Here is a 16839-nt window from a genome sequence, read left to right as displayed (position 1 = left end):
TATAGTCCAATTTATATGTGGTTATGCACTGCACTCGTGCACCAAATATAGTGTAAGCTTGTAGGTCTGCTGTGTGATCATATTAAATCACCGCAACACTTCATACCTCGTGTTTTTCCACAGTGGGGTGTGTGTTTGGCTGGGTATGAAACAAGTTGTTTCAAACAACAATACATCTTGGCCCTGTGTTGAGTTTTGCAGGTGATGCTAATGTTAAAGGTATATTCAGTGATTTCACTTCATTCAAATACCACTTATTTTTTCTTTTTTTTGGATAATCCCCCCTACTATAGAGTGTGCTGAGCATATAAGGAGTTCCTCCCTGTCCCCAGTGAGCCCCTGGGGTCAAAAAACCCTAGTTTCAGTTTTGGTGGCGGGTGGCAAAGCCTTCATCCAATCAGGATGAGAGGGGCCTTCCTCCAATCATGATCGAGCCTTGGTGCACATGCTGTTGGCCTGTTGCACTTCCCCCCACTGTAGAGCGTGCATGTGCACATTTTGTTACCGGGGCGGACTGGGTGGTTTTCCAAATCACCCAAATCACTGAATGCTCCTTTAAAGCACAGAGAAAGCTTCACAATTTATTTACCTTTCTTACTTCTTCTCTTCATTTTCCCACATACTATTAGTGCTGTATGTATAGCAGATTCATATATGCACAATAATAACATGACTCCGCCAGATGGAAGACGCTTCCTTCACATTTGTTTCACAACGTACTTCCATGATAGCATTAGGTTTAACACACAAAAGTCTCACTATCGTGTCGGATGTGTAGGTCATGTCTTTGCTTGCTTTCAAGCATAGAAGACGATTTTGACATTTTAAGGCGATAGGAAATACAATTACAACGCGCTTCTTGATGCCGTTACACCCGGTCTCACCAACATCCTGCCCGTAGCTGCTCCTGATTGGTTCGAGCCGGTCGGCCGGGTACAGGCCGGATTCAACACCAATCCCTTGGAGGCTGTACTGTGAACAATACCGCCCCATCTGGCGGTTATATATGCATAATGCTCTGTTCCAACATTATTTTGGTTTCAAAGTAATTTAATAATTATCTGCAGTTCATAATCTGATGTTTCCAAAATTCACATTGAATGCAAATAATGTTATCAGTATCACCTTATCAAGTGAAGACTTTTAATCAACACAAAATCACACTGTGGAATTGTGGTGGATTTATCTTTGGAATAATTACGGCATAATTATATGCTTTTTCATTCAGTGTTGAAAAGGCACTGGAATAAATAAGCTTATCTGTTTGGAATCACCGTGAGATTTGAAGCATTTTAGCCATGGGAAAAGCCTCCTTCTGGGTGTGTTAGACATCTGCGGTGGGCATGTGTGTGTTTTGTGTGTGTTGTGTGTGTGTGTGTGTGTGTGTGTGTGTGTGTGTGTGTGTGTGTGTGTGTGTGTGTGTGTGTGTGTGTGTGTGTGTGTGTGGGAGGGGGGGAGTAGGAGGGGGTTTGGTGGAGCTACTGTATAAGGAGAGGTGGATGTGTGTGTTGTGGGGTGGTTGTTTTAGGAGGGGGGTTGGTGAAGATAAAGAGAGGGTGTTTCTCTGCAGGTGTGAACTTGGACCAGGTCCTCATGGTTTCATGTGTCGCTGTATGGCAAAACATTGCATGTTTGTCAGGCCGATACATTTTTAGGCTACAATTTACAATGTTTGGCATTTGGCAGATTCAAGGTAAACACGAGGTACTACATTTGATGTAACCTATAGATTACTATTGCTAGGTTCATAGGTAATCATCAGTAGGCTATCATCATCATCAGTCTAAACAGTACAAAGTAAATAATGAGTCTGTATACATTGAAACTATACAAACTATAGAATGCCTGGTCTACAAATGAACCTGGGCATCAGTCCACATTACATGCTGTATCTAATTTACTATTTGAACCTTTGCATAAGCCTGCAAGGTCATCAAGGCAAGTGCAAGTCCAGTGCATACGACAAGTGCGACACAAACCATGTTTGTGTGAGTGTTCAACATGACAAAAATAAAATCACAAATATGTTCGCTTTTCGTCAAAGGACAGAGTAGAGCTTACCAGAGAGTGGTTAAAGGAAAACCTGTATCGTGACACAACAAGAGAGGGTCTGATCAAAGACATTTTTGGGTTAATTATCGGGGCACGGATGTGTGCGTGTGTGTGTGTGTGTGTGTGTGTGTGTGTGTGTGTGTGTGTGTGTGTGTGTGTGTGTGTGTGTGTGTGACTGTACAGTATGTGGGTATGTGATGCTGTATCTCCTCTGTCTGTGTTTACATACGGTGCAGACAGATTATATAAGACGGAACCAAAACATCAGAAGGATGGAGAGAGGTATAGCGCGAGGTGTGTGTGTGTGTGTGTGTGTGTGTGTGTGCGCGTGTATGCGTGTGTGTGTGTGTGGGGGGGGGGGGGGGGGGGGGATAATAAAGAGCAGTCTTTTTCTTGCACTACAAAGTGTTTCCTGTTCGGAACAGATTTCTACCCCCATCATCCCACATTCCACCATATCTACCACCCCGCACGCACACACACACACACACACACACGCACACACTTCCATCAGCGTGTCCATACCTGTACCAGGAGCAAGATCACAGCCCTACAGCTCATTCATAAATCACAAGCACGTTACGTACGCACGCACGCACAGTCGCACACACAGTTTTGCTCTCACACCATTTCACTGTCTGTCTGTCTGTCTGTCTGTCTGTCTGCGTGTGTGTGTCATTCTCTCTCTCTCTCTCTCCATCTCTAAGCTCAATGTTGGATCATAAACTGCGGTTAATTACTGATCCTTCTCCCCACGCCTGAGGGGAAATATGATAACAATAACAAATAGAGATGATCTCTCAGCTTAGCTATCCAACGGAGGGCAAGCCGTCTGTCACATACCAATAAACTCTTATTTTCACATGAGAGAACCCGCTGTCTGCACCGTGCCAGGTTCTACGGAACGATAAGATACGGCTTCAGCTTGAGCTGATTTTCGGTCAGCTGCCTATATTTTCCCAAGAGATGCTCACCAAGCTTAGAGCTTATCTCCCTCTCTGCCCTCATCACCTCCTCCTGTGCCAGGCCAAACAAAGGCTGGATAAATGTGATAATAAGACATTTTCACGTTCATTTTCCGTATTAAACAACACACTACTTCTCTCACTATTTTCTTTACACTTCTCCCAGACCTTTATTTATTTAGACATATTGTGGCGGTTAAAAAACTATATACACAGGTATATATTTTTGAGTTCTTTTTTCAGTGGCCGGTTGAACGGCCCGATGGGGAAACCGTGAGGTTCCAAGTTGGATCCTGGGCTCCCCCAGAGTTAGTGTTGAAGTGTCCTTGAGCATGACTTTGAACCCCTACGTAAGCACCTTAAGACCTTAAAGGCATGGCAGGTTGAAAATAGTTAAATTATATACAATCGTACCCGCCAAACACCACCGCACACGCACACGCAAGAGCTGGCAAGAATGTCAAATTCTCCCTATCTATTTTTTTTCCACCACCTCAGACAGTTTCACTAGGTCAAGTATATATATATGGCGAGAGGCAAGGCAAGACATGTCGTCGCTGCACGGACTCTGACCTCTCACAACAATACGTCATGTCACCATAGGCCCACATTCCTGGGAGACGTATCAGGTGGCCGTGTGCGTGCGTGCGTGCGTGCGTGCGTGCGTGCGTGCGTGCGTGCATGAAAGAGAATAGCTGAGGTATTAACACCAGGAATGCAGGCCGGCACAGTGAATGAAGCGGTCGGTTAGCTGTAGGCTACACTGTAAAATACTGAGAGTTTACTTTTTGGTTCCATTATCAGAGTTAATCAGAGCTCTATGACTTTAAGCCATGAAGACCTGAGGCGGATTCTACACGGATTCTACAATATCTTCTAAATCCTATGACAGTTTTCTGAAAAACCTATGTTTCTACATAGGTTTTTGTATATCAGTTGTTCTCAAACGTTTTCATGTCAAGCAAGGTCAAGGACCACAAAAATACTATGTATTTGGCCGCGGACCCCCATCTCAAAATGTTGTGTACCAGCCAGGGACCGCCATGCAGAAGCAAAGATTTCAGTTTGTGGGAGTACTTTAGGCGCTGTGTCATTGATCTGACTTTGCGTTGGTCCGAGTCGCCCCATCACTAACCCTAACCGCACGTAAGCCACGTAGTCAGAGTAATGGGATGTCCCATAAACTGCTGTTTGGCTGTGTGTCATGACTCACGATAAGGCTCAGGAACATGGGCACTGCATAAGGACCTAAATGCAGAAACACACAGGAAACCAAAGAATTGACATTCAGCCAAAACTGTACTTAAAAATCACACCCGTGTGAAGTGAGGGGCGCTAATATATTAAAGTCTAACTCATGTTGATTAGGTGGTGATGTAAAACAAACGGTGCAAACACAAACGCCATTAACAATAAAGAGACAATATGATGTAATGAGGCACATTATGACGTAAATTTTCCCTTCATTGTCAATGGCGTTTACAAAACAAACATTGAACCTGTGTATAGTCAAAAATGTACAACAGAGGTACACCTCACAGGGCCAATAAAATGACAACTATAGGGCACTCACACATTGACTGAAACTAAAGAACTCGTAACAGGAACGTAACGTGAAACGAACAGGCAACTCAACCATACCCAAAGCCTCAATTAACACAACCAGTCACGGCTGGGACCCCCAGGTGGAACTCTCAATCACAGAGAGGGTAGGGGGAGGGTAGACCGAGGGGAAGATCACAACTGGGCATGAAGGTCACAGAAACAGGGCAAAAACAGGACACACTGGACAGGACAGCTAGGGCATACATGACATGGGGAGAGCACACAGGGCAGAGTTACTGTAGGCTGGCCAAGATGGTGACAGGCTGTTTAGCTAAGACAGAACACAACCTATAGCCAGGCCTGCACACAACTGGTGCGCCAGTGCGCATGCGTCGTCAAAATGTTTTCTGCGCTGTAGATCAAAGGCATGCAAGGCGCATTTGCGCACCAAGAGCTGCGACAGTTATATGTAGAGAATCTGACAGGTATTCAAAAGGAACTCAAATATGATGTTATGTCCTGTAAGTAGACTTAGAAATAAAACTAGTGTTGACTAATCTTTACACGTGACTCTTATTTTGAAGAGGAAGTCAGAGCACAGGAAGTCTTTTTCATTTGTAAACAAGCTACTATGACACTTTCCCAAAGTTTACGGTGCTCCTGTCGCTAAACCACGCGACCATATTTATTTATTTGTGAAAACCATGCATCTGTCACTTGAACAACACTGGAATTACTTTAAGGTCTAGCTTGCAGCTTTAACTACTACAGTGTGCTATAGGCTATAGCACACTGTAGTAGTTAAAGCTGCAAGCTAGACCTTCTTTTAATGAATAACATTGTATTGTAATCAATCTGCATGGTATGTTCTGGTTGGAGGTGGTCTCCCTGCTCTTCCATTGAGACATTGAGACCGTGGGTTAGGACACCGATAGGGAACTGAATGACAAGTAAGACCGTGGGTTAGGACACCGATAGGGAACTGAATGACAAGTAAGCTTGCGTCACCAGGCTTCCTATGCTGGAGGAAAGCCTAGTACTCGTTCTAAACTGTCCCATATTTAGGAAAAAAAGGAAAAAAACAAAACAAAAAAACAATTGTGTTGGATGTTTCAGTTGGCGTCGCAAAGTTTTCGTTCCCCACATAATGCGATTATGCGAATCAATCCGTTTAGTCTCGTTAGACGCGCTACGAGTTAGAATAAAAGATGGACATTCCAAACGATTATACCGAAAGAAACGAAACGATTATACCAACCAATTATACATTTTAAACTAATGGGAATAATTTATTAATCCATGATGTATACCAATGACAGGACTAATGTCCTCAGTATATTCATTCACCAAATTTGATTTGTGAAGTTATTTCACTTACACGGGGAAATATACAGATGAAAATAAGAGGATTAAAACAGCATATGCACTGAAACCATGAATAATGGATATACAGTATAGGGCGTATGAATGAATACATATTGCACTCTTGTTTACTATAGATTAGGTTACAAATTAGGTTATAGAAGTTGCATATGAATATGGATGATATAATGTATATTATTGCATTTGTTTACTGTAATAGAGGATTACAAATAGAGGATAAGAACTGTAGAAACAATGTACTATAGGTTATGGAAGGGGCATATGAATATGAATCATATGTATGTGCATTATAGCACTTTTTCCATGTTATTTACACAGCAGTAGCAACAAGCGCAAACAGTGAAATCATCATTGTTCATTTATCCAATTGTAACTCTGAGACACAAGTGGAACCATTATGTCAGGTGTCAGGTGAAAAGAAGCAGCTTGGACTCCTCATGCATAGAAGGAAGCATAAGGTCAGTCCGCTGCCCCCCCCAGGTTGGCAGAGGAAGTGTAGCGCCCAGGATTACATTAGATAATTGACACTGGGTGAAAAAATGGGTTACAAAATTGTGGGATAAAACATTTATAAAAAAAAAAAGTGGAACCATTATGGACCAGCACTTGTACATTCTCAGAGTGACATTATCACTGATTGTTTCTACTGTACTAATACTGTACATATAGCCTATATATACAGTACATGGATGAGCACTGGCTGTGACTCAGTCCACCCTGGGTTCAGTGTGTGTGTCCATATTAGGCAGTGCGTTGGCTCCTCATGTGGTCTCTGGCGCAGTGACGGAGCCAAGCGGTCTCATGGTCTCAACAGAGCAGGAGGAGGAGGATCAAAGAGGTTTCTGTCCGTCTGTCTCATGCACAGCCCGGTGAGACCGACTGACACCGGGCCAAATGCCCCGGCCTAATCGCCTGGAAATAAGTCCTCATCAACCGGAACGCCACTTTGGCACATTTATCATAATTCGCCCTAATGCTTGATGTGTGTGTGTGTGTGTGTGTGTGTGTGTGCCTTCTGATGTGGGCAAACAATGCCACCTTGGCACAAGCATGAGCGCGGCTGAATTCCAAGTGCCACTGCGTGCGGGTTGGGGGGGGGGGGCTGCTTGACGGTCTGAACTGTGTCGTTGGCAGCGGTGTGTGTTTCACTGTAGATCGCTTCTTTCATTTAATGGACGTGGTTGCTTTTTTTCTTTTGTTCAGAGCTGGCCTGGAATTGCATTATTTTACGGGCAACTAGGCCTCTTGGCCTTTGGTGTTGTCGATTCCTTTGAGGGCACGAAGGCCAAATGCCAGGGCAGCCGAGGCCATCAAGTAAAACAAGGATTATAAATTGAGGAAATATGGTGAATATGATGTCTCTCCATCACACCATATACGGTACTTTGTTTCTTCTCGTCATGTAACCTGTTCTTAAATTGACGGAAATATGGTGAATATGATGTCTCTCCATCACACCATATACTGTACTTTGTTTCTTCTCATCCTGTAACCTGTTCTTAACGGTCTTTGGCGCCTGAATTTCCCCCACTGGATCAATACAGTTCTTATGTTAAATCTTATATGATGAATTGGACTAAACGATTAAGAAGGATTTTATTTTTGTATATATACGTAGTGTGAAATACATACCAAAATAGAACCAAATTGAGGGTTCACAGTGGCCATGGCCAAATTCCTGCACTGGCACGCTATCTCCATTTTTCACATATCGAAACAATGTACACAAACCTGCCTGCATAAACCTCAAGGTAGTTTGTGTTCGTTTTCCACGGTGCCCGCTTGTCAGCTACACGAAAACAGGATTTAATCTCAGACAGTCTGGTTCAACATTCTGTTCTTTTTTCAGTTATTTTGTAATCATCCAGGCTCCAAACAGGCTTGGCTGTTGTAGCTGAATCATAAGGAACTGTTTTTGTTTTTATGGAAGACTTACGTTACAGTGTGTGCCCATCCTCTGACCTTGTGAAGAAGCAGCACATGTAGTGTGAACAACACATGGAGATAATGAATTGAAGGATTATTTTATTTTTTAAACCTTGATCCACAGCATATTTCTGGGTGAAACATTAGCCAAGAAATAACAGATCTAGTTCAGAGACAACTTTAGGTCCAGTTTACTAAGTCTAGAGCAGTGGTTCCCAAACTGTGGTGCGAGCACCCATTGTGGTGCACGAGCGCCTTCTAGGGGGTGCGCGACATGAAAAGGCTAATGGTTTTGCTATGGTTTTATTTTAAATATATTAACATATTATGCCAATATATGGCAAGTATATGCAGAATATAGCATATGCTGCCATATTCAGGTTCATATATGTGGATAAATAGGAAATGTATGTCCCTATATAGCTTATGCAATTTATATTTCCATGTGGGGGGTGCGTCAGCTAGGTCAGGAGGTAACAGGGGGTGCATGGCCAAAAATGTTTGGGAACCGCTGGTCTAGAGCAGGGGTTCTCAACGTTTTTGGCCGGGGACCCCCGGAAATGCTTTGGCAATGTCTCGGGACCCCCGCCCCGCCCCCTCCCGACCCCCAATATAAATTGACTGCTACAATAACCTTAAACCATTTTGGGCGGGAACCCCTTTTGGTGTTTTAAGCATTGTTATAATTTAGCTATTGAAAAATAGCAGATCTACAAGCTCGGTGGCGCGCTACGAGCTTGTAGGTCTGCTATTTTTGAAAAATCGTGAAAATATTTATTTTTTATTTTTTTAAATAATTTGGGGACCACCTAAAATAATTTGGCGACCCCCCGAGGGGTCGCGACCCACGGGTTGGGAACCCCTGGTCTAGAGGGTTTAAAAGAGGATAATATTAGAATTGTCGGTGGAAAAAGAAGCTGTTTATTTCACCAAATATTTTTTAGGACTGAGGCCGATTTTTGCTATACAGTATATTGTAGATATAATGCAACAAGAACCCCAATGAATCGGTTATCAATAATTTGTACAAACTCCTGAGTCAAAGATTCATACATGCTCAGCGCTAGCCTGGCTAATAAGCCAGACCGAATCAGCCGTTGGCAAAAAAAAGAATTGCCTGTCGGCGGATTACGGTCTGGAGAGGCTGAATTGTACGCCCATTTCCTACACCAGAGAACTGGTATGCAATATGGGCGGGCTTTGGTACAGTGACATTCAATGCTTGAGACCTTTGACTGACAGTACCTCTAACCAATTGCGTCAAAGAGAAAATGTATGAACCCGTCCCCCGGGAAACAAGATCCATACACAGCATCTCCAGACTCAAATACCACACGACAGTGTGATTTGAGTCTGGCTTATTAGCCAGGCTAGCTCAGCGCTGGACTAGTCAGGGTCACTGGACTGGGCTTGAGGATGGGGATTATGCCAGGGGGAGTTTCAGTGTATATTTTGGGGTTCCTTGGATGACATAGACATAGAATAGATGAATGTATTCGACAGGTTAACCGTTAACATTAATGTTACAGTCATTAGGCAATACTATTTGTCAGGCATGTCACAGTCCCACTTCTTATCAGTGGCAGAGTGGCATTATGTTGAGTTACTTGGGTAATCTGTTCACTACGTTATCAAACTGTGTTACTTCAGCTCAGTCAACCTCCTTTTCTCCAAAAGTTCACTCTGGCACAGCTTTGCAGCGTTGGCACAACGTTCGATTACCATAAGCCTCCTGGGTGGTTAAAGAATATCAATTCTCAACAATACTGGTTTCTAAAACCATACTGACAGGGAAGAGTCAGCGGAGAAAATGGTGATATCAGCCGGGGCAGTACAGGCAGCCGGGCAGAACAACCAGGCCACTGTGGATCATAATTATTTTGAGGTGAATGAGGCCAAACTGATGGGGCAATGCGGTCAATCTTTCCCTGGTTCAGAGCATTGTTCAATGTTTGCTACTGGTATACTGTATTATGCTTAGTGACCATGGAATTACAACCTCTTCATGCTCTCCCTCTCCCTTTTCCAGATGAACATGGACCCTCAGAATGACCGCCTGCCCCTCCACTTCAACGCAGTGGAGAAGTGGCCGGGTAAGATCCATGAACCTCTGGACCAGGGCAACTGCGCTGCCTCCTGGGCCTTCTCCACCGCAGGTGAGTCTTCAGAGGAACAACACAGGGTCAAACAACTAGAGGAAAGAGCCTGGAAATCTCTTGGAAGATGTGGTATACCATATATATTTCTGGAAAATAATGTGAACATTAGGACTAAGAGTATAAAAGCCCCACTAGCAGCCCCTACAGGCCATGCTGCTCCTTACACCCAACTGGCCCAAAGTGGTTTAAATCGACCATGTGGTCATAAGTGGCTAGACTAGAGGGAGCAGCGGAATTGGGGCGTATATTATATATTCACTGAAAGATTAATACATATTGTGAACAACAGCACACGTTTTAAAGGTATATTCAGTGATTTGACTTAATTCAAATATCACTTATTTTTTCTTTTTTTCTGGATAATCCTCCCTACTATAGAGTGTGCTGACCATATAAGGAGTTCCTCCCTGTCCCCTGGGGTCAAAAAACCCTAGTTTCAGTTTTGGTGGCGGGTGGCAAAGCCTTCATCCAATCAGGATGAGAGGGGCCTTCCTCCAATCATGATCGAGTGGGGGCGGGCCTTGGTGCACATGCTGTTGGCCTGTTGCACTTCCCCCCACTGTAGAGTGTGCATGTGCACATTTTGTTACCGGGGCGGACTGGGTGGTTTTCCAAATCACTGAAAGCTCCTTTAAAGTGAAATAAGATTAAGTGCCACAATGTAGAAGTTGCAAAGTGACTTTATTAAAACAGATAACACATAGAAATGTTGTTGTGTGTGTGTGTGTGTGTTGTGGTGCTATATAGGAAATGGGGGGGGTCACTCAAATAGTTACGGTTCATCCTCAGGGGGGAAATAAAGGGTCACAGCAAATGCACTGTTTTGTATGTTGGGTGTTTCATGGTGTTTTTCCTTTTCTTATGTGAACGTGTATGTTATTTATATGCAGCTGTGACTGTCTCCAAGACACATTTCTCCCAAGGGAGACAAATAAAGACAACCTTGAACCTTGAATTCCATGGCAATCCTACCAGGACCTTTTCCCCACACAATGCTAACAAATTGTGGTTACAGAAAAGAACGGATATATATTTTATCCTTCTAACACTGCATTGTGTGTTTCTCTACACTAGCCGTGGCGTCAGACCGAATCTCCATCCAGTCCATGGGTCACATGACCCCTCAGCTGTCCCCGCAGAACCTCATTTCCTGTGACACGCGCAACCAGGGGGGCTGTGCCGGGGGACGCATCGACGGAGCATGGTGGTTCCTACGACGCAGAGGGTAGGACACATTCACTGTGATACGTATAGAAATGCTATACATGCGCGAAACTGAAAACAGTGCATGCTATTTTTTTTATTTTTTTTATGTTTTTTTGTGGCTTTCGCCTTTATTTTTTATATTTTTTATGGAGGGACAGACAGTAGGCTGACAGGAAATGGGGAGAGAGATGGGGGGAAGACATGCAGTAAAGGCCGTCGGGATCGGGAGTCGAACCCGCGGCACACTGCCAGACTGGATTACCAGCCAAGGTGCCTGGACCATTGAGCCATGGCCCAGGCCTGCATGCTAGTTTTTGACCAAAACATGAATTTGGACCAAAAGTGGATTTTTTTTTAGTTTTGCTCAAAATAATGTGAACTGGGTGCATTGTCATCAGTTTGGCTGAGGTGAAATAAAATATAGTCTTCCGAAAACTGTACCAGAAAATGCAGTCTCTTAAGAATGGATTATCATTGATTTCTACTGGGCAAAATGACAGCGGGAACATCAAATCTATAGCATTATGTATTCAACAAATGCGTTTCCATCGCTATAGCGTGCATCATTTATATATGGACAACAAAAAATGTCTGACTCAAGAGCAAACGTAGACTACAGTAAGTGTTTTTTGAGTGGTGCAACCACTCCAAGGAACAGCAATGTCCCTATGTGACTATGTGACTGTGACTTAGGGCATTCACTTCTAGTCATTTTTACTAGTTGACTAGTTGCCTAGTTTACTAGTCGACTTGTTTAACTACCTATTATGTAAATAGGTACCAACAAGGTCGACTAGTGGATTTACTAGTCGACTAGTAAACTTGCTTAATGCCCTACTGTGACTATGTCCCGATGTTTAGAGCAGGGGTTCCCAAACTTTTTTGGACCAGGTACCCCTTTTGGGGTAGACATTTTTCCAGGTACCCCCTCATCTGAAGCGGCCGCAGAAACCTTTCAAGTGTCCTGAGTCTTTTTGTTGTTTCTGCAGCATGCGTCCTGCTGTTACTGTTTGGGGTCACGACAGGTTGACTGATTTAGTGTATTTAGTTTTAGTAATCATGTCAGCTATTGGCCCAAAGCAAACATGGGAGAAACACAATGAACACCACAAAAATACGTTTATTGCGCAACTTGGCAGAAATGACCACGTAGTGTAGATAAACATAATATTAATGTTAAAAAAAGTTTAAAATTATTATTATTTCGGGTACCCCCTGGCTATGCGTCGCGTACCCCTAGGGGTCCGCGGACCCCACTTTGGGAACCGCTGGTTTAGAGTACCAGTAGGGGCAAAGGTGGTGTTGCCTGCTAATTACAGAGAGAGAGAGGGGCAGGGGGAGAGGGGAGTTGCACCACTCAGTTCACACGGGTGTGATTTTTTTTCTGTGTGCAATATTGAGTAAGTCTCTATCTGTTAATAGTTTACCTAGAAATTAAGCACAATATGGCTGCCAAGCAGAAACCTTGTATACATGTCTAAAACTGTTACTTTTCAGGACAAAAGAACGTTCAGTTCCAGTGAATCCCATGTCGTTATTAGTCACAAGGTCGTGTTAATACATTCATTGGTTAAATATTTGCAAAAACCCACAGATGGACGTAACCACTTTCAACTTGGCATCCCTATATTGGGCTTTTCATTATAGGCAAAAAAACATGAGGAAGTACAAAATAGGGCATTCATTTATGAATGAAAAGAAAAGATAATACACATTGAGAAGACTTGTATCTCAATTAGAGATATCTCAATTTAAGATACAAGTAGAGATTGAGAGAAGTAGGGATGCGACGATATGAAAATTACACGTAATTCTGGGGGAACGTTCGACAAAAATAGCTGATCTACAAGCTAGATCAGCTATTTTTGTTGAATCAATTTGTGTAGAGTGAAGTATAAGAGTGTACAAAATCCTCTTTACAGGTCCGTTTTTATCAAGTATAGAGGGGTTTAAGTTGTACTTAATTTGCAGCTAAACAAAAGCTAGTTTATCCTATAGTAAAAAATCACACCCGTGTGAACTGAGTGGTGCAAGGTCTTATATAGTCTGATCTGCTATGTCAGTGACGTCACACACTAACCATAGTAACCATGCTCACCTTTGCACGGACACGTACACAGGTACACAAACATACAGGCTCACCTTTGCACGGACACGTACACAGGTACACAAACATACAGACAAAGCTGGTTGTTGGAGTGGTTTGCACCACTCAAAAAGGCCTATTCAAATCTGCTATTTTCAAAAGTTTTGTATACATTTGAAAACTTGCAAACTTGCATACTTTTACTTTTGCTACTTTAAGTACATTTTTATGCCAATACTTTTGTACTTTTACTCAAGTATACATTTTGAATTCGTAGACTTTTACTTGTGCAGTATTGATACTTTTACATAAGTAAAAAAAAATGTAGTACTTTTTTCCACCACTGGCAATAACTAAAGACCTATTCATTCATAGTCCAGTTTTCGGTGAAGAGGTTGACCACCGAAAACTACAACATGACGTCACGCCGCGGTGGTCACCACTCACACAACACGTCTCTCAGTTTTTACTAACCACCGTTTTCGGTGGTCACCTCTTCACCGAAAACTGGACTATGAATAGGCCCTATAACGTTCCTCTCCCCCCAGCGTGGTGACGGACGACTGCTACCCCTTCCAGCCCCCCCAGCAGACCCCAGCGGACGTGGGCCGCTGTATGATGCAGAGCCGCTCGGTGGGCCGGGGCAAGAGGCAGGCCACGCAGCGCTGCCCCAACACACACACCTACCAGAACGACATCTACCAGAGCACACCTCCCTACAGGCTGTCCTCTAATGTATGTATACACATGCACACACACACACACACAACTACCAGAACGACATCTACCAGAGCACACCTCCCTACAGGCTGTCCTCTAATGTATGTAGACACACGCACGCACGCACACAGTACAAACTATCACAATGACATCTGTCATACGGGTATGTGTGGACTGCCTGTATGACAATATCCAATGTAGGTACTGTACACACACATACAATTAAAGATTACAGACTAATACCCACCGTCTCAGGCGCACACACACACACACACACACACACACACACACACACACACACACACACACACACACACACACACACACACACACACACACACACACACACACACACACACACACACACACACACACACACACACACACACACACACACACACACACACACACACACACACATCGTTGTATGTGTCCAGTGCATACTTGGACATCATCAGCCCATTATAACCCTTGCTATGCTTGCTAAACACTCGCTCCCTTAATCTGCCATAAACTCAGCATGGCGTTTCTCTCCAGTATGCTAGCTGGAACATAAGCTCCCTCACGTGTCTGTGTCTGCACACATGCACAGTTACACCCCCATCCATCCAAACATGTGTCTGTCTGTGTCTGCACACATGCACGGTTACCCCCCCCCCCCCGTCCCCGTCCCCGTCCATGCTTAACTGACCTGACCGCCGTGTGAACGGCCACGCAATCTTACAGGATTAACGTGAGTCAAGTGCTTCTGGACAGCACTTCCTGTAGGAGCCATGCGGCTAGGGTCAAAGTTCAAGTGACTGTACTGTACTGTACAGTACGTTATATCTGCTTGTTTACTGTTAACCAGGTCCTGCATGCCATGGGCAGTGAAAATATCTGGACGAATGTGTCCAAAAACTGTGATATTATCGAACATTAATATATGAAGAGTAAGACCCAGTGTACATTTCCCCAAAGTAAATAAATGCATGTATTATTTTTTTTACTGTACTTAAAAGTGTGACCTGAAGCAGGGATAAAATCCCCACCGAGCAAAAACCTCTACGGCCGGTGTAAATACTTGGTTCACGGCGCAAGGCTAGTTGACCACAAGTATGTATGTGGTAATACCAATTTGAACTGCATGGCAAAACAACCCACTGGAGTAACAAAATCACATTCACATGATGTCAGATACTTTTGAAGTCAGCTGGACTTCAGCATACCTCCAGAGGTTGAAGTTAGCTTGGCTTCAGCATACTGTACCTCAGAGGTTGAAGTCAGCTGGGCTTCAGCATACCTCAGAGGTTGAAGTTAGGCTGGGCTTCAGCATACCTCAGAGGTTGAAGTTAGCTGGGCTTCAGCATACCTCAGAGGTTGAAGTTAGCTGGGCTTCAGCATACCTCAGAGGTTGAAGTTAGGCTTGGCTTCAGCATACCTCAGAGGTTGAAGTTAGCTTGGCTTCAGCATACCTCAGAGGTTGAAGTTAGCTGGGCTTCAGCATACCTCAGAGGTTGAAGTTAGGCTTGGCTTCAGCATACCTCAGAGGTTGAAGTTAGCTGGGCTTCAGCATACCTCAGAGGTTGAAGTTAGGCTGTGCTTCAGCATACCTCAGAGGTTGGCTTCAGCATACCTCAGAGGTTGAAGTTAGCTGGGCTTCAGCATACCTCAGAGGTTGAAGTTAGGCTTGGCTTCAGCATACCTCAGAGGTTGAAGTTAGCTGGGCTTCAGCATACCTCAGAGGTTGAAGTCAGCTGGGCTTCAGCATACCTCAGAGGTTGAAGTTAGCTGGGCTTCAGCATACCTCAGAGGTTGAAGTTAGCTGGGCTTCAGCATACCTCAGAGGTTGCAGAATGTCTGAGTCATGTCTCACAATCAACAGGAAGGAGATGGCGATGAGCGGACATCTGGTGCTATTGAGGATTCCACGTTATTTACGGAAAGTGCTCAAACGGAAACAAAGTAATATACCAAGTCAAATGACATAAAACCATCCAATCTAATCATATCCGTAATATTACATCTGACTAAATAAAACAACAACAATCTAATCCTTGCGTAACTACACTACGCTAATCTACAACCCACAACATATAATATATGGTAGTCTGTATAAAAACTAATGTCGAATGTTGTTCTCAAACATTATCATACGATATTTTTTTGACCAATCGCAACACCGGTTTCATTCACGGAGAATGTAAACAGATTTGTAAAGTGTCAACGTATAATTTCCTTGAGCGGTACTTCCGCCAAAATCCCGCTATACTTCCAAATTTCAGCAATGCACTCTACAGCGTATATTGTGCCCAGCGTGGGGCTGAAGTCAGTAGTCAACACATCTGGCGTCTGACTGGTCCGTCACTTCATGGAGCAATAAACCGACCACCTGACGTTGATTGGCACACTGGCAATCAGATGACAGGCAGCACCTGGCTGGCGCGGACAAACACACACCGGTCGAAGAAGGATTCACATTTTTTACTTGAGTAAAAGTATCAATAGGGCAATGTACAAGTAAAAGTCTGGTATTCAGAATTTACTTGAGTAAAAGTACAAAAGTATTGCTCAAAGTACTCTGAGTTAAACACCTGTACGGGAGTGTTTCCAGTGAGCCAACATTGCACAATAGCAGCACCCTGACGCTGTGTGACCAGAATGGAACTGAGACTTCATTAGTATCATCGGTGACACCTGTGAAGGAAGTAGGGAAGTGGCCCAAGTTCTTTCTAAAATGGCGTGTGTGCATATTATAAAGCCCATTCCCCGGTTGTGATAGTGGCTAAATTAGAACCATATGGTGGACATTGAGACT

At 43.7% G+C, this 16839-nt stretch overlaps 1 protein-coding gene across 3 annotated transcripts in view; it reads left to right on the top strand.

Annotated features, from left to right (window-relative positions):
• Nucleotides 1–16839, top strand: part of tinagl1 (tubulointerstitial nephritis antigen-like 1) — a 61911-nt gene that overhangs the window by 32130 nt on the left and 12942 nt on the right. For all 3 annotated transcript variants that reach the window (XR_013791731.1, XR_013791732.1, XM_079522708.1), the window contains exons 6-8: nucleotides 9901–10027; nucleotides 11105–11255; nucleotides 13871–14057. Coding sequence is in view for 1 of the 3 variants with exons in the window: in XM_079522708.1 (XP_079378834.1) it covers nucleotides 9901–10027; nucleotides 11105–11255; nucleotides 13871–14057 (465 nt within the window). In the remaining 2 variants the exon portion in view is untranslated. The remainder of the gene's footprint in view (nucleotides 1–9900; nucleotides 10028–11104; nucleotides 11256–13870; nucleotides 14058–16839) is intronic.

The sequence above is a fragment of the Electrona antarctica genome (genome assembly GCF_951216825.1).
Source record: "Electrona antarctica genome assembly, chromosome: 15".
NCBI classification, from domain to species: domain Eukaryota; kingdom Metazoa; phylum Chordata; class Actinopteri; order Myctophiformes; family Myctophidae; genus Electrona; species Electrona antarctica.
The sequence above is the reverse complement of the archived record's forward strand: the minus strand, read 5'-3'. Positions and strand labels throughout refer to the sequence as shown.